This window comes from Lampetra planeri, chromosome 22, assembly GCF_965212315.1.
Source record: "Lampetra planeri chromosome 22, kcLamPlan1.2.h2, whole genome shotgun sequence".
Classification (NCBI taxonomy): Eukaryota; Metazoa; Chordata; class Hyperoartia; order Petromyzontiformes; family Petromyzontidae; genus Lampetra; species Lampetra planeri.
Genome location: NC_136128.1, coordinates 2,562,092 through 2,580,557, shown reverse-complemented (window position 1 = coordinate 2,580,557; position 18,466 = coordinate 2,562,092). Strand labels below are relative to the sequence as shown.

The 18,466-nt window shown below is 52.3% G+C and overlaps 1 protein-coding gene across 1 annotated transcript in view; it reads right to left on the bottom strand.

Moving 5' to 3' along the window:
* The window catches only part of LOC144724931 (laminin subunit alpha-5-like), a 218,783-nt gene that overhangs the window by 100,485 nt on the left and 99,832 nt on the right, over nt 1–18,466 (bottom strand). Inside the window, 13 exon segments of the mRNA XM_078604249.1 lie at nt 2,918–3,208; nt 4,440–4,523; nt 4,938–5,042; nt 5,660–5,821; nt 6,908–7,048; nt 7,892–8,036; nt 9,808–10,012; nt 12,040–12,251; nt 12,736–12,851; nt 14,528–14,667; nt 16,102–16,228; nt 16,857–17,001; nt 17,374–17,471. Of these exon segments, the coding sequence (XP_078460375.1) occupies nt 2,918–3,208; nt 4,440–4,523; nt 4,938–5,042; nt 5,660–5,821; nt 6,908–7,048; nt 7,892–8,036; nt 9,808–10,012; nt 12,040–12,251; nt 12,736–12,851; nt 14,528–14,667; nt 16,102–16,228; nt 16,857–17,001; nt 17,374–17,471 (1,971 nt within the window).

Below are 18,466 nucleotides of genomic sequence, written 5' to 3'. Positions count from 1 at the left end.
CAAAACATTGTGAAAAACAAATCTATAAAAATGACGAGAAAACCCATCATAACATAAAAGTAGTGCACAGTCTGGAAAGCCATAATTTTGAAAGAAACATATAAAATGTGTATTAAAAGCTCTGGCTTTGAGCATCTGTGATAAAGAGCTTTATAGCTCATTGGATTCCTCCAGTGTCAATACAGATTCTGATTCTGAGTCAGATTTAGTTTTGAAATGGGACAAATGTGGTCAAGATTCTAATCTGCTACTTCGTCGAGGTACAACATTTGCCCTGCAGGGTCCGCCGTTCTACGTGAGTTTCATTTGTTACATTGTTTTTCTCGTTTCCCTCCCATGTGTTTTTTTCCCCGGCTGTCTCAGGTCGTGAGACGGAGGACCCCACGCGGACCTCTCACCACAGCAGTGCAGCCCTTCGTATAAAAGAGAGCGCCTCACAGAAGCGGATATCACAGAGCTACCTCCGAGGTCCCTTGCAGTGACCTCTGGTCCACAAAGAAAGAATATTTCCACACGGGCTCTTGCCACATGTTTGTCGCGTGGCATCGAACTGACGTGTTCCATTCTCAGAGCTGGAATTTACACCACACTGTGTGTAGAAACAAATCTAATCCTAAAGGATTATTCCGTGGGCAGTCATTGGTGAAACAGGCTGAGACCATGGACTTCCCTGCATTGGCTTCCCATTGCGGAATGAGTACATTACGAGGTCGCACTCATTACACACAAAGTGTTCGTCACAAGTGAACCACAACACCTTGCTGATCTCGTCCAGGAGCATAAACCATCACGCAAACTCTGGTCATCCTCGCAGCGGCTTTTGGCTGGCCATCGAACAAAGACGGTCACCGCATCGCACTCTTTCAGATGCCCTTCTGCGGCCGTCTGGAACGCTCTTCCTTCCGATATGAGATAGCCACTGGAGCGATGCACATTTAAATAATCTAGATTGAAAACTAATTTCTTTTAAACTGCTCATTGTGCTTACTTTATTTTCCTTGGCCCCACGCCTCTGATTAGCACGGTTGATTACATTCAGTGGGAAGTAAGTTCAACATACACACGCACAGACATACTTGAGAACGCGGTTTATAATTCACAGGCGACTTGCCGGAACTCAAACCCAGCTCGGCGCTCTGACCTCTGAGCCACCCGGCCACTTTCTCCACAGTTGCTTAAACAATACAGGCGTTGTGTATTATTACAATATACGCTTTGTGTAGTAGCAGTAGTGGTAGCATCACCATCGTCTTATGTCTCCACGATGCAGAGAGCCCACCACACGAGTCATGCAATGAGAGGAATGCGGCATCGCAGGGTCGGCCCATGGGAGCCATCGAGACTCAATGAGGCATTCGCGGGGCAGAGATTTCAGCGTCGCGATGCGGCATTCACGCAGCCCGGCGGGCGATGCCTCTGCTCCTCGTCATCCCAGGGGGGGTGGGGGGGTGGTTAGCCGGCCACGGGATAACGCGTTGAGAATTTCCCCTCCTCTGGAGCGCTCGCCACGCACGACTGTCTGTGGGCGGAATCAAGTCGACTCCTGAAGATGCCCCACGGGGCGCTGAATTGAACTGTGGTCGCGGAGTTCGTAGGAGTGGGAGTGCGCAAAACCCAACAAAGACAAAGATCCCCCGTGTAGCCTTAACAGACTGTAGGGGCAAGTGCTGTTAGCGAGCACCTATAAAGGCCGGTACGGAACACGAGAGGGTGGGTGGCAAGCACCACGCCCGACAGCCTTTGTCTCCCTAGTAGCGATGTTTACACATTGCACAGGTACTCATTTGAGGCTGAGTCGACTTAGGGGAGGCCCAGGACCGGTTAAAATAATCATCACTGGGTGTTGATAGCGCAGCGTGCTAACCGCTGCACTACCACTCCCCATTCAGCACAGACACACACGCACGCACCGCAATACAATGCGGTGCGTACTCACAAAGCGTCGAAACGCAACCGCATCTCACGACTCGCTGTACGGAAACAGCGGGCATGTTTTTGTGTTGCACAGCGATTGCAGCCAGTCAAAGGGCAGAGCGGGGGGGGGGAACGAGAGGCTTTTGTGTCCGGGCTGGGAATCAAGGGCACGGATGGCGGGGGGAGAAGGGAGGTCCAGGCAATGAGGGAAGCAGAAGAAAATGAGCCAACACCCATTGAGAGTAGATTTGTCAGGGGACTTAAACAAATAGCCGTGGTCGCTGGAGCACCGAGCGCACGGAGGGGAGAGAGACGAGAAGGGAGAGGTGGGAGAGCACTCGGAAGGTGGTAGAGTGAGATGAGAGGGAGCGGTAAGGCAGGAGTTGAGTCCATGGAGATCGTGATGACAGTGCAACCTTGACATGAACCCCAGCATGGATTGGGAGCTAGTGCTTGGACTGGAGTGCTGGGGGTGGTGGTTCCCTCCTGTCGGTGTGGATGTGGAGTCTGGCAGAGTCGTTTCGGGTTACCTGGAGTGTAGAGGCGAGGGATTTGGGAAAGCCGGAGACGGGAGTGGTGCAACAACCGAGCCGGGATGCGATGAACGCGTGGATGTGACCCTCATCCACGCCTTCATCCATCCACACATCCACACATGTCTACAACAAAAGTCCCCCATAAAGCCATAAACAGACAGCTGGGGCAAGTGCTGTTAGTGAGCATCTATGAAGACCACCGTGGCATACAAGGGGCTGGGTGGTCAACACAATGCCCAGCTGCCTTTGTCTCCCTAGCGGAAATGTTTACACACCGCACCAGGTACTCATTTCAGGCTGAGTCGACCTGTGGGAGGAGGCCCAGGAACCGGTTCTGATGATCGTCACTGGGTGTTGCCCGTGAACTGGAATCGAAACCGGGTCGCCGGGTCCGTAGCGCAGCGCGCAAACCCCGACACTAAAAGCCCCGGCTTCTATTTGAATCAACGACACACACACGCACGCACCTGGCACGATTCCCCACGGTAGCTGCTGGGACAGAAGCACTGCTCCACGGGGGCTGCGTCGGGCTCCACGCGCACGCGCCCCACGTGCAGCACGTAGGCCGGGCCGCCGCTCACGGAGCCGGACGAGTCGTAGACGGAGCCGGCGTGCGAGCGCAGGGCGGCCGTGACGTGCGGGTACGACGGGGGAACCCCGAGCGCACGCACGTGCAGCTCCTGCAGCCCGGCCAGCACCAGCACGAGCTCCTCGCGCGTCACCCCACGGCTCCCGCTGCTGCTGTGCACGAAGTTCCCCTGGGAACGGTGGGCGGGAGGGATGGCATGCAAGCAGGAACGGCAACCACACGATGAGCCGGCATCAACAATTGCCCAAGTTTTGCGGTCCTCTCAATATGAAGGCATTATCGGCCAATTAATGAGTGTTTACGTGTGGGAGAAAACCGGAGCACCTGGATACAACCCAGTGGTGCGAGAGAGAACCACTCTATCCCATACAAACGGAGCAGGTGGAGTCCACATTTTTGCTACTACCGCCGTCTCCTGGCAAGCCAGGGTACGGCTCCTCCTCGACCGCCCACACGAAGGGAGTTTCGCAACATTTGTGCGGCAATCCACCAACCCCTCGCCTCCACAGCGCTGGATTACGGGCCAAATGCATCGCCGCCGCCACCACCGCCCGAAGATCTTATGTTTCGCCACAGTGCCACCTTGCTGGATGTGTTGTGGCGAGTCATGGCAGCTACACGTGAAGCCGTGCCAAACCGGGGATCCAGTATCCTAATGAGTGGCCAGTGCTTATGCTGTGACAGATGGAGCCTAAGAGTTGAGCCTCTGTGAAACAATTGAAGATCTATAAAAAAAAAAACACTTGCTGCACTACAACACGACCAACAAACTGTACAGGTGGGTGTGGAATGCGTCTAACGACTCCATCTCTGTGCGATCCGCTGACCCCCACCGATTACACGTAGCTGTGCGTCACAACGTTCGGTACAGGCTAAACCGAGCACCCAGGATAAAGAGAGATGGCGAGCCTTTATTTACTTTCTATTTAGTAGCACAATTAATTAATTATGTATTTGTTACCAAGCTATGAGGAGGTGCTTGCACCGGAGTATGTTACCCGCTACTGCAGAGTCGCAAGTTCAAATCCCGGTTCGAGGTTTTTCGCACAGCACATCATCACCATCATCCCATTTTCACATGATGAGCCACTTCGTTGAGCTATCATTTGTGGCCTGGTCAAAGAGCTACATGGCTCAGTGGGCCTCATGTGGTAAAACAAAAATATTCAATAAAAAAAATAGCTAGTTAAAAATCTATAAACAGGTACCACTTTGTCAGAATTCGACAGGGGCTGCCGTATGGAGAGACTGGCTCGCGCACAACGAGACTGGAGAATTCCCAACGACGGCTCTGGGCCACCCACGGACACGAGCCTCGCAGGCAGACGCTTTGACGCCCTCGCACGCCAGCGCGTTTAGTCGAGTGACGACGGCTGATGCCGAGAGTCGGTGGTGTTCACCTCCACGAGCTGCACCTTGCCCTCGCTGGTCTGGTCTGGCCCAGGCCTCTCCTGCCCCATGTGCAGCAGCGTGAGGCCATTGCCCTGCAGGGGATGGTAGGGGGGGCGGGGGGCGAGCGTAGAACACAGCAGCCAGTGTTAGGGGGGGAGGCGCCTGGTGTCGCACACGCGCGCACCGACGCGCGGATGCGAGCGTGGTCGGGGGGCAGGCGCAGACAAACCAACACACACGCACAGTTTCAAAAATGTGATTTTATCATCGACTTATATCAGAGTTGATGTTCACGACATGGGACATCGGCCATATGATTCAGTGGCGATTGGACAAGGCAATTTGACAGGCAACGCCAGGCCTTATGGGAAAAAGACAAAGATACCCCCCTATAGCCTGAATAAACTGTTAGGGCAAGTCATGTTAGCAAGCACCGAAGAAGGTCGCCACAGTACACGAGGCAGTGATTTATTAACCGAACAGGGGTAATGCATCATGGCTCTCACCGATAGGAGCAGTAGAGGGCGATGGTCATGTGATATTGCGCTGGGCACCTCCACGGGGCCCTCCCAGCTCATCTGATAGCTCAGGGTGGCTCCATACCAGTGGACCTGCAACACACAAACAAACATATACACACATTCGTATGTAGACAAAAATACCCCACATAGCCTTAACGGACTGTTGGGGGCAAGTGCTGTGAGCGATCACCTCTGAAGGCCGGCACAGTACACGAGGGCGTGGGTGGCTAGCACCTTTGTCTCCCCAGTAACGATGTTTACACACTGCACCAGGTACTCATTTGAGGCTGAGTCGACCTAGGGGAGGCCCAGGACCGGTTCAAATAATCATCACTGGGTGTTGGCCGTGAGCGGGAATCGAACCTCGGGTTGTTGGGTTCGTAGCGCAGCGCACGAACCACTACACTTCCACATACACATGCATACATACATGCACATGTACAGACACACTCTAATGTGCACACACATGCAAAGACAAAGATCCCCCATATTCCCTTAACAGACTGTTGAGGCAAGTGCTTGCAACAACAACCGCCATTCGCCACTAAGTGGCGGTGACGTCACCACGACGCTTGTGCCAGGCCAAGTGCACCTTGAGGCCACGTGAAGTGTCAAACGCCCGCTGGCAGCAGGTCACGGGGCAGACCCAGCAGGTGCCACGGGTCGACTGACCGAGATGACCGAGATGCACACACACACACGTGTACCTTGTCACCCAGATAGGAGGCAGGAGCCGCCCAGTAGACCTCGTTAAGCGGGGACTCCGGCTCCCAATCCCGCACGGTCGCGCGGTTCCTGTGCCGGTCAAGGTGGGCGAAGATGGGACCCTGTCGGCCTCCAACCAATCTCCAACCAGCCATCTCCATCACCTACACACACACACGGTTGCAGATAATCTCAAACACCTATCTCCATCACCTTCACACACAAAAACAAAGATCCCCTGTATAGCCTTAACAGACTGTTGGGGCAAATTCTGTTAGCGTGCACCTATGAAGGCCGGCACGGTAAACCAGGGGGTGGGTGGCCATCACCACGCCCGACCACCTTTGTCTCCCCAGTGCCGATGTTTTTACACAGCTAAAAAGGTACTCATTTGAAACTGAGTCGACCTAGCGGAGGCCCAGGACCAATTCAGATAATCGTCACTGGTGTTGACCCTGAGCGGGAATCGAACTCAGGTGGCCGGGTTCGTAGAGCAGCGTGCTAACCACTACACTACCGCTTCCCACATAAACACAGGTACAACCAATCTCCAACCAGCCATGTCTAACTCCTTTACACACAAAGGCAATGCCAATATCCATCACCCAGACACACACGAGCAGAGACAACCTCAAACCAGCGTTCTCCATCACCTACACACACAGAGGAGCATGTGGACATCGTGCCTCACTCAATAACGATCCAACCATCTCCATCATCTTCATACCAACACAGATGGACTTAATTGATAACTGCAGAGACACACATACTACCGTGACATTGACACAAGAGCACATTCAACAAACATCTTGTAAAATCCACAGCAACACAGGGACACATGGCCACACAAGAATACTCAATAGCAATACTAATGCCCTTTATTTATCCAGAAAAAAAACTCACTGGATCTCAAGACCCTTTTTCAAGGGGGGACCTGCATTGGAATGGTTGGCCAATCCCATTCACGAGTGGCGTTTTTGGGAAGAAGCCATAATATCCAGAGAAAACCCACACTCACGAGGCGGTTGACACTCAGTGCTCGCACACGAACGAACGCAAGGTCACACTGGCCGACTTAACAACCACACGGCCATCTCAACAACAGCAGCCAATCCACACGAATCGTCATCATCATCACCATCATCACTGTTGTTGTCACAGGCCAATAATGTCAGGGTCAACCCAAGCCCAACCGGGACAGCAAGAGCCGCGAGCACCGTGGAGGATATATATTTATTTATTTATCTTACCGGTTCCCAGCGCCGGACAGAACTCTGGCACTGGTCGGTGACGCCAAAACAGAAGCAGCTGGTGCAGCCCTTGGGGTTTGCGGCACTCAGGGAGAAGGTGCCGGCCCGGCACCGCTCGCACCGTCCGCCCTCCACGTTCTCCTGCGAGCCGGCACACAGACGTCACCGGGGGTGAGGTGGCTCCCAACACAGCGGCCGTGAAGGTGCTGCTCCTCTCCCGTGAACTCCCAGCTGTCTGTGGGTGTGCGCCTATCGCTCTTGCGGGGAGCGGTAGTGTCGTGGGTAGTGCGGTGCGCAACGGACCCGGCCCCCCGAGTTCGATTCCCGCTCACGGCCAACACCGGTGATGGTTATCTGCATCTGTGCTGGCCCTCCTCCACTAGGTCGACTCGGCCTCAGATGAGCACATGGTGCAGGGTGTAAGCATTGCCACCATGGGCGTGGTGCTGGCCACCCACTCCCTTGTGTGCCGTGCCGGCTTTCATAGGTGCTCGCTAACAGCACTTGCTTATGCCGTCTGTTAAGGCTATACAGTGGATCTGTCTTTGTATTACAATTATTTTTATAATTTTACTTGTTTACCCAGGAAATTATCATCGAGTCTCAAGGCCCGTTTTCTGGAGGGTCCTGCCAAGTATTGGGCGACGTTGCCGTGTGTAATCCCAGCTGAGCAATTTTCCGATTTTTTTTTTCAGCAACGGGACGTTTGGCCAATACCAGTTACAATGTATGTGTTTTTGTTGGTACGATATGCAACTGAAGAACGCAGAGGAAAATCCATGCCAAACAGTGGGAGAACACAGAAACTCCACAACAGAAAGGCACCCCGAGCCAAAAATGAATGAAACCGAGGCGCTTCCTGCTGCGAGGCGCGAGCGTTACCACTGTGTGCCATCCGCCCCGTAATGATGAGACACTGGACTGCAGGGGGGGGGGTGCGGGGGGCTGGTGGAGGGGGGCCGGGTGTAGGTGGGGGGGCTGCACCTTGCACAGACACTGCCCGGTGAAGGGGTCACACTGGGCTTCAGTGATCCCGGCCAGTTCGCAGTTGCAGGGCAGGCAGTCCGGGTACTGGAAAAATCCGGGCAGGCACTGGTCGCACTGCCGCCCAGACACGTTGGCCTTGCACCTGCGCGGCAGAGAGGGCACGGGAACACGGCGTCACGGCAATCCCCACGTTAGCGTCAGCCTTACAGCTGTAGGCGACGTAAGATGGTGCTGTTAGGGAGCACCCATTAATGTCGATGCGAAGCATGAGGGCATGCTGTGGCAAAAACCATATTCGTCCGACTGCCTGTCTTCCCAGTATGTATGATGAACGTCTTTCGCACCGAACGTAGCCAATTGTGCTAATCAGAGGTCGGGGGGGGTGGGGAAGGAAAACAGTTCTAAAGAAATGAGTTTTCAATCTAGGTGATTTAAAAGTGCATAGCTCCAGTGGCTTCGTAATATCGGAAGAGTGTTCCAGATGGCCACAGCAGCACATCTGAGAGCGCACGATGCGGTGACCATCTTTGGTCGATGGTCAGCCAAAAGGCAGTGTTATTGATTAATGCATTGGGTTTCTTCACAATTGTAATGTTCCAAGTTAAAATCGCGGTCAGGAGTTCGCGTGATGGGTGACCGCAGTTGGCAGTTGTCAGTACCCACAAAGACAATACCACTGCACCAGGTATACATTTTATGCCGAGGCAACCTAAGTGAGGGACAGGCGATTTTTTAAAATACAAATTGCCACTGGGGATTTGTGTTATCAGGAACTGGGCGCAGGATGTTTTGTGGGGGACCCTACGGCACTGGCACCCCGCATGGGGCATCTACAGGATCTACGGCGATTGCGCAAGCTCGGATTCTTCTGCACAGGATCGTGACAAGAATTGTTTTGACCCTTTCTGGCAATAAAACAGCAGGTGTTAAGATGTCCAAACACCAAATAGAAGCCTTTTTACACTGAATCAAGCCTGCATTAACCACACACAGCACTTGTGGTGAACGTGCAAACAAAAAACATGCTCTGATAACAGATGCATTGTATTTGAAACCGATTGGCCTACACCAGAGACAGCATTCTTTATGGCCTCGTGTCACCAGTGTCAGACCACGGAACGCTAAAAGTCGAACAGCACAAAGACAATGGCACACGTATCAGAGCATTGAGAGCTCGGGGTGAGTGGCTCGTGATGGCACGTGTGGCGGGGCCTAACCCGTTGGTTTACACGATGGTTGCGGCTTTCCACGTTTCTTGGGTTTCTCCTCTCAGTTTCTTGGGTTTATTTGTACGTTTCTTGGGGTTCTCCTCAGTTTCTTGCGTTTAGTTTTTAGTTTCTTGAGTTTCTCTCCGTTTCTTGCGTTCATTTCGACGTTTCTTGGATTTCTCCTAGGTTTCTTGGGTTTCTTTCTACGTTTCTTGGGTTTATCCTCTCAGTTTCTGGGGTTTCTTTTCTACGTTTCTTGGGTTTCTTTCTGCGTATCTTGGGGGTTCTCTCCTCAGTTTCTTGAGTTTCTCCTCAAGTTTATTGGCTTTCTCCTCTCAATTTCTTGCGTTTCTATCTGGGTTCCTTGGGTTTCTCCTTAGTTTATTGGGCTTCTCCGATCAGTTTCTTGGTTTTTTTTAACGTTCTTGGTTTTCTTTCTGCGTTTCTTGGGTTTATCCTCTCAGTTTCTGGGGTTTCTTTTCTATGTTTCTTGGGTTTCTCTCCTCAATTTCTTGAGTTTCTATCTGGGTTCTTTGGGTTTCTCCTTAATTTATTGGGCTTCTATCAGTTTCGTGGGTTTTTTAGAACCTTCTTGGGTTTCTTTCTACGTTTCTTGGGTTTATCCTCTCAGTTTCTTGGGCTTCTCATCAGTTTCGTTTCTACGTTTCTTGGGTTCCCCCCACCCACCCCTCGACAATTTCTCACCGGCACTGCCCGGTCTGCGAGTCGCAGCTGGCGGGCTGCGGGTTGAGCGTCCCCTCGCCGGCGCAGGCGCACTCCTCGCAGCCGACGAGCGGGTGGCAGCCGAAGCTGAGCGGCTCGCACTGCGTGCACTCGGGCAGCAGCGTGCGCTGCGGGCAGATGCAGCCGCCCGTCGACTCGTCGCAGAGCCGCCCGCCGCACTCGCACGCTGTGCACGGCAAACAGAGACAAAGATCCCACCCCCGTGAAGCCTCAACAGACTGTTTGGGGGGCAAGAAGCAGCAGCTGTGAAGGCCGGCACGGCACACGAGGGGGGTGGGTGGCCAGCACCACGCCCGGCCGCCTTTGTCTGCCCAGCGGCGATGTTTACTACACACCGCACCTAGGTACTCGTTTGAGATAGAGTCGACCTAAGGGAGGCCCAGGATCGGTTCAGATAATCGGCACAGGTGTTGGCCATGAGCGGGAATTGGACTCGGGTCTCCGGGTTCGTAGCGCGGCAAACACACGCACGGTTAGACACGGTGTGGCAATTCTTTACGACTGTGGTTCTCAACATTCTTGTTGGCTATTGCACCCTCCTTTGTTGAATTTTGTTTAAGCCGAATAACCCCCCACCACCCCCTTGCCTGACCCAACATGGTTCTGAGAAATCAACGTATGAATGACGTCAAATTTTTTACCAATTGTCCATTTTTTGGCCAGTTAACTGCAAGGGAATAAAAAACAAAGTCAACGGACGCTCCGCATGAGTGACACAATTTGTTCATGTCTTGACTTAAAGCTTTCGTGACTGCAGGAATTAATATTCTTTGGGTCTTTCGGTAAAACTGCTGAGGCAGGAAAATATATATATATTTTTCCTGCCTCAGCAGCTCTCCCGCTATATTTTTCACCTGATGACGATTGCTTGTGTTGCGATCGAAACATCATATCGTTATAATTGTATAAATTTTATTATTTTTCTATCTACGTAGCTTTCCCGAAAAACCCAGAGAATATGAATTTGTTCATGCTCGCCGGTTACTCTTGGAAGCCCGCATTGTTTACGATCAATTAGTTTAGAAAGGTATTTTATATCGTTATAGGTTACCATGGGGATTTTATTATAATCGTAGTAATTATATATTGGCAGATTCATACAACATGATTATTCACCAGTGACTCTCACGCACGATAACATTTCACAGATTTATACATCACCTCACGTACCCTCAGGGGTCCGCGTACCTCCTGGCTGAGAACCACTGCTTTATGATAACGCTAACCTTTCAATTGCCTGTCACATCAGAATCAGAATATTTATTTATACCGGAGGAATCCGATGAGCTATGGAGCTCTATTTCCATGATGTCCAGTAGAGGCACGGGGTCAGAACGTTATAACAACAAACAATGCAAAAACACGATCAATCACTAAATATAAAAGTATTTCATTTTAACCAAATGAAGCCCACTGAGCTATTGGCTTCATCACACATTGCTGGCCGTTTATAAATGAGTACAATGGTCACCACCCTATATCGGTTTAAAATGTTATGTCATTTAATTGCAATTGTCCTGTGGACAGTCTAAATAATCATCTCTCGCCGAGCCGTTTAACGTTGATTTATGTTTGTGCACGTGTTTCGGCTTCTCGATTAACTACCCAGTTGTTTATGCTGCGATTTCTGTTCGCTTCAAAGCTTGACTCTATTTGACTTGTTTTGCTTTCATCATCTTGGTGAGCTCGGTCACCCTTGCAAAAAACTAATTCTCGTCTCTCGAGTTCTTGCCTGGTTCAACAAAATCAACTGGAACACAAACGCAAACACACAAACGTGCACGAGTCTATACAAATACAGCCCTTAATCTGGATGTCTCAAAAACTGCTAGGTTACTTTCCGACAAGGTAGAAAGCTGAAATTTGGTACATAGGTAGCTTTTAGGACACAAACAACAGGAAACATCTGAAAATCCGAGAATCCAAATTTTAAGGTCTCGATTTTAAGTGCCCCATACACATATAAAAAAATATGTATAAGTTAAACATTGTTCTATCTTTCATTGTTTTTGAGATATTTTGGATTCAAGCGGTTTTGAACAAAAAAAAACGCATTTTATGATGTTCAATTCTGAATAATTCGAAAACGGCAAAAGATAGGACCTTCCCCTCATAAAGGTGGAGGAGGTGGGGGGGGGGAGGTGGAGGGAGGTGGTGGAGGGTGAAGGTGGAGGAGGGTAGGGGGATACTCACGACGGCAGTGCGGGAAGCCGTAGTGCCCCGTGGCGCATCGCGTGCACTGCCGGCCGATCACGTTGGCCCGGCAGTGGCACTGCCCGCCGTGCGGCTCGCAGTCGGGGCCCAGCGAGCCGGCGCCGTGGCACTCGCACGGCCGCGCGCCGCCATTGTGGAAGGCGGAGAGGGAGGCGGACGCGTCGCGGCAGAAGGGCGGCGATGCCGTGGGGCTGCACGCCGCGGCCAGGCACATGAGGTGGGGTGGGTAGGAGGACGGGGTGAGGGTGAGACCGATCTGTACGACCGCGCAATAGCGCATTCCCGAATTGACAGAAGTTGATTATGTTGAACGGGGGAGCACTGGTGGCGAGATGTTAACTCCCTCGCCTGGCATGCAGGAGGTCGTGGGTTTGTTCCCGACCCCGAGTTTACATGTTCTCCCTGTGGTCGCGTGGATTTTTCTCCGGGTCCTCCCGGTTTTTTCCTCCACGTTCAGAAATATGCGTTTATCGTATTTGGCTGCAATACATTTCCACGTGATGTGCCATTTCCTTGAGCTATGTCATTTGTGGCAAGGTCGCTTCTAAAAAAAGAGCTATATAGCTCAAGTGGGCCTTGCCTGTTAAAATAAAAATAGATAGTTTCATAGTTTGTTCATGTGCATGTTGCTGCTGCTGGTGGTGTTTTTATTGAACGTGCAAGGTGATGGCTTACTGGACGTCAAAGCTGTTTCCTCCGCAGAGCGAGATGAAGTCGGCGGACTTGTCGGTGGGCTCGGGGGATAACATGGTGGGGTCAAACGAGTCCTCCGGCACCGCGAGCACGTACTCCTGGAAGAGGCGGCGTGCACAAACACAGCCCACGTCAGGGACCACCAACGCGCCGGGGTGGTGTCTTTGCAGAAGCTCACCACCACCATCATTATCATCATCACGATTACATTCAATTGCATTTTAATTCCTGAGCCTGGAGAGGGCTGGAACAACGTGAACTGTTTTGGCCATCATCCCACCACTTTGTAGTCGAATGATGGTCATTGTCACTATGTATGTTGGGGGAGCGGTAGCGTAGGGGTTAGTTCGCTGCGCTACGAACCCAGGGACCCGCTCACGGCGAACACCAGTGAGGAATATCTGAACTGGTCCTGGGCCTCCCCTAGGTCGACTCAAATGAGTACCTGGTGCGGTGTGTAAACATCGCCACTAGGGAGACAAAGGCGGTCGGGCGTGGTGCTGGCCACCCACCCCCTCGTGTGTCGTGCCGGCCTTCATAGGTGCCCGCTAAGTCCGTTAAGGCTATACAGGGGATCTTCATCTTGTATTTATGTTGAACTTCATTTGCACCGTACATAGCCAACCATGCTAATTGTAGGTGCGGGGGAACAACAACAAACTCAACACAAAAAGCAGTTCTAAAGAAATGAGTTTTCAATCTAGATGTAACAGTGTACTGCAACTCCAGTGTGGCTGATCCGCACACAGCCACGCCACTACTCGCACTGCTCTTGCGGGATTCCCGGATATCGCCGGAACATCACAGAAGCAGCGTGGAACAAGCTCCACATATGAACAGTTCACCTCCACTGCCAGCCCCGTGGCGGGGGTCAAGAATTCCATGGTTTATGGCAGGGGTCAGCCTCTCCATAAAATGACCACTGCATATTTCCTACAAACTAGGAGTTATTTTTATCTACCCAGGCAGGATAGATAGGCCTGAGTCAACCCCCTCAACAGAGTCAATCTTGATTTGAAGCTTTCGTGATTTTAGGAATCCATACTCTACGGTTCTTTCGGTAAAGTCACGTAGCAGAGATTTGAATTCACTGCCTTGCAACTGTGAAGCTCTCCAACGGCAATGCTACCCAACCAGATTCCACACACAACCAGCGGAGAGAAAGCAATAGAGATGAACGTGGCTACGCATTTAAAGCTATCACTTTAAATGCCAGAGAGGATACGTTTGGTCTCGACCACAATTGCAGGCGTCGACGGGCTTTGGACACCGCACACGGACATCAAGACATACGCATGCTTTCACTGCCCTCCTGCATGGCCCTTTCACCTGCAGTGGGATGAACCTTGTGAAGGCAAAACCTGTCTATCCTATTCAACCTCATGGTCTCTCTCCTAACCCTTATAGGCACGGTTCTTAAACTGGCAACCCCCGGGGGTCAGTCGGAGTGGTCCATACCAAGCTGTGGCCCCACTGAGACGCAAGGATTGTGACATACGATATGAGACATCTGTAAACGAGAGATTAAAGAGATGAAAGCGAGGTGACACCCGGAGGCATTATTAGCTATCACACGTGCACACAGGTTACGATAACACGATGCCCCACGCAACGCCATCACGTGACGCGTGGCACCACGCGGCCCTCCGGCGCACGCGGCTTTTGCAATGCCCCCCCTCCCCCCCCCCTCGTGGAGCAGAGGCGATGACCGCGTGGCAACGCCGTGCAAGTTCCTCCGTGACCGCGCGTCGCGATGCTCGCGGAGGCTGCTGACCAGCCAAAGGGAGCGGCCGTGCGGCACGATGACGGTGGCGACGACATGCAGAGACGTCACGTCCAGCCCCAGCCAGCCGTCGGCCTCCACCGCCCCACGGCAGCCCCGGCCGTGCACGCAAGCAGAAGCGTTGAGCTGCCCTGCACGCACGGAGCGCGCACGCCGCACCACCACTGTCAGCAATGCCAGCATCACATTAGCATCACGCTCTCTCGCTGCCAACCCATCGGGTCTTTGTCCCTCTGCTAGAGCTGCTATCATGGTCGTTAGAACAGCCAGTCGCTCATCGTTGATCCGTCTCCGCCCTGTCGCTCCAAAGCCTAATATCGTGGTCCCTTTCACTTTACGGCGCGACTCGTGCCAGCACATGCTCATTTTACCATGGGACTCACCGGCCAATATACGCCGGCGTGTCCCATGGCAATGCCCACTGGGCTATGCAGCTCTTTGTCAGAAGTGACCTGGCCACAAACGAAGTGGCTTACCACGTGGAAATTTAGAGCAGCCAAATGCTCAAAAAGCACGCCGATTCTAAATGTGGAGGGAAAAACCGGAGGGCTCGGAGAAAAATCCACACAACCACGGGGAGAGAGAGACAAGCAAACTCCAAATATACAGCAGGCATCACGGTCGGTGTCTTGCCTCACGGCAGATGTGGAGCGTACGTTCACAGGAAGTTCCTGTTTTTTTATGCTAATTTTAGTCACGTGACAAGGAAGTTACGATTTTAGATTTCCACTGTACCACGCGGGCGTTGGCCATTACACAGATAAGTCAAGATGGCGGCACGCATCACATCTCAGTGAGACCACAGCCGCACTTGTCCATTGTGGGAGCTTAAGAAGCATTGTCTGTAAGTTGTTTATATTCCTATAATATTGGCAATGCTGTTGAAATGTTGGAATGACCGTTATAGTGATGTAAATGCCTTTATGGTGCCGTTAAGTTGTTGTGGTAAATACGAGGCCTAGTTAGTAACGAAGCCTGCGACTTTCCTTATTGTGGATGTTACTTGTGATTTAGTAGGTCGAGTCAGACTTGTGCCTATGTTGCGATCCTGAGAGTAAAGATGACGAAGTATCTCATCCACAGTTTAGTGTTATATGTAATGCTGTACATTTGGGGTGCAGTGGGATGAATACACGATGTGTCTGTATGCAACGCACCGGCTTGTGCCTTTGTCTAGTTGTTCAGTGGTAATGTAGGGGCCTGGTCCGTCCAGGATATATTGTTATCTAAGACAATGTTCTGATGCGGTGGTGTTCATTGTGTTGGTGTTTCCGGATTATAACAGATGCTGTATCTGTGTTTTCTCACCAGTTTTACCTTGTTACAATCAATAAATGACGATTGGAGTTGGACGTTCATCCTGGCTCCGAGGGTTTATTGAACGCAAGGTTATCTACTCGACTAGCGGTGCAACGCAGCGCACAGCGAAGCCGAGATAGTCGGGATGGAACCCACAACCTCCTGTACACCAGGTGAGGTAATTAACATCTCGCCACCGTGGCGTGTTGCATGTGGTGGGGGTGGACGGGTAGAGGGGGGGGGAAAGGAGGGGGGGGGGAACAGACCGTGCCACGAGAGCCCGGCGTCCAGGTGGATGTCGGTGCGGAAGGACGGGTGCAGGGGCTGGTGGAAGTGCACCACGAACACGTAGCGCCCCACAGCCGGCACGGCCAGACGCACGCTCGCTCGCACCTGCAGATAAAAATAAAGATCCCCCGTGTAGCCTGAGCAGACTGTAGGGGCAGGTGGGTGTTAGCGAGCAGCTACGAAGGCCGGCTCGGCACGCGAGATGGATGGGTGGCCAGCACCACGCCCGGCCGCCTTTGTTTCCCAAGTGGTGAGGTTTACGCTCCACATTGGGTACGCATTTGAGGCTGAGTCGACCTAGGGGGAGGCCCAGGACCGGCTCAGGTAATCGTCACCGATGTTGGCCATGAGCGGGAATCGAACCCGGGTGGCGAGGTTCGTAGCGCAGCTCGCTAACTGTTACACTGCCTGCCGGCAGGCAGTCCTTAAAGTTATTTTATTGTCATTAACGTTGCTTCTGAATCGCGGGTACACGACCGTGGGCGAAATAATGGAGCCGGTGAATTTTCATTTCCGTGGGCTATCCCTTTTCTTGCGCGTGGCAACGTTCAGGGGCTAAATGGCAATGTCGAGTTCTGCTGCTGCTGCTGGCCACGAGAGGGCTTCAGGAGAGAGAGAGAGTTTGCATCGTTGTGCTTTTCCTCCTCGTCCGCGGAAGGAGCCCACACCACCGTGGTGTGCCGTGGGCTGCGTCCTCCTCTCCCCGCTGGCGCTCTCCATGTGCCGCGCTCACCTCCTCGCCGTGCAGGTGGATGAGCGGCGGTGCTCCCTGGGCGCTGGAAGGCCTCTGCTGCCTGTCGTCGGTGGGGGCCGGGCTGCCCCCCTCGGAGCGCACTGAGCCCGCCGGCTGAGAGAACGTGGAGTCGATGCAGCGAGCGCTGAGACGCACGCGCACACAAAAGACAAAGATTCCCCCCCCCCCGGTGTAGCCTTAATAGACTGTTGGGACAAGTGCTGTTAAGCGAGTAGCAGCACCTATGAAAGCCGACACGGCACACGAGGGGGTGGATGGCCAGCAACACGCCTGGCCGCCTTTGTCTCCCCAGTGGCAATGTTTACACACCGCACCAGGACAAGTTCAGATACTCGTCACTGGTGTTGGCCGTGAGAGGGAATCGAACTCGAGTCGCCAGGTTCGTAGCGAAGTGCGCTAACCGCTACACTCCAGCTACCCACACGTACACACTCCCGCACTCAGAACCTGATTGTGGGGATAGCGGCGGTGCGATGGCGAGGGTGCTAGTGTGTACCTCTGGCTGGAATGAGTACCGTGCATGCTCACACAGTGCACGAGTGGCTCCACCAGCTCCATGCTGAAGACCTTGTACGGGACAGCATATATCTTGTGCTGCAGCAAGGAGAAAAATAAACAACAATGCATCAACCATCTATAAGCGAGACACAACCCAAAACAAGCATGTGTTGTTTTATTCAGTAGTGGACCGAGGCCGTGTATCAGGAGCTGCCCAACGCGATATTTGAACCTCAGTGGCGAGTGAGAAAAATGCTTTTATAGCGCTAAAAAAATATAGCTTCCACGTGCGCCAACATGGCGCCTCCACGCTCCGAGTGGCGCGCTCTATGGCAGTGATTCTTAACCTGGGGGTGCGAGACATTGCCAAATTTTTTTCCAAAAAGTAAATTATCGAAAAACAAATTAAGCATGGGCACGTAAGTACAACTACTTTGTTTCATCAAACCTATTTATTTATTAAGATAATTAAAACAAATCAACGATTGAGAACCAATGGGGTGCAAGGCTGCAGTAAAGGTGAAGAGTCCACTGCTCTAGAGCAGCGGCTCCCAACCCGTGGTTGTCCGCGAGGCTACTACAGGGGGGGTCCCGTGGATAAAATATAATAACATCCTCGCCAAGGAAATGTACAATTTCGAATGGCTAATAGTGAGTTTCAGCCTCCCCACCTGAAGAAGGACGCTTGTGTTGCGCCCGAAACGTCGTGATTTAATTTATTTAAATATTTTACCTACGTGACTTTACCGAAAAAACCAACGAGTATGGCTAATAGTGAGGCTGAAAAGGGGTTCTCACACTCAAAAAGGTTGTGGGAAGCGCTGCTCTGGAGCTCCCTCCTAGCGCAGGCCTTTCCCACACCAGCAGCAGCGTCGACAAACAATTGAACGGCCGCAAAAGTATCTGAGATGGATATCTGGGATCAGTAGACGAGAACGGGTCAGACACGAAGAGACGGGGAAGAAGTCAAGGGTGGCGGTGTCCATCTCCAGACAGGCTGAAAGGACGTCCACTCGAGATGTCTGGGGCCAAGTGGAGTAAGATGAAGAAGAAGAGAGGACAACCGAACGGGAAGATAGGCGACAAACGTG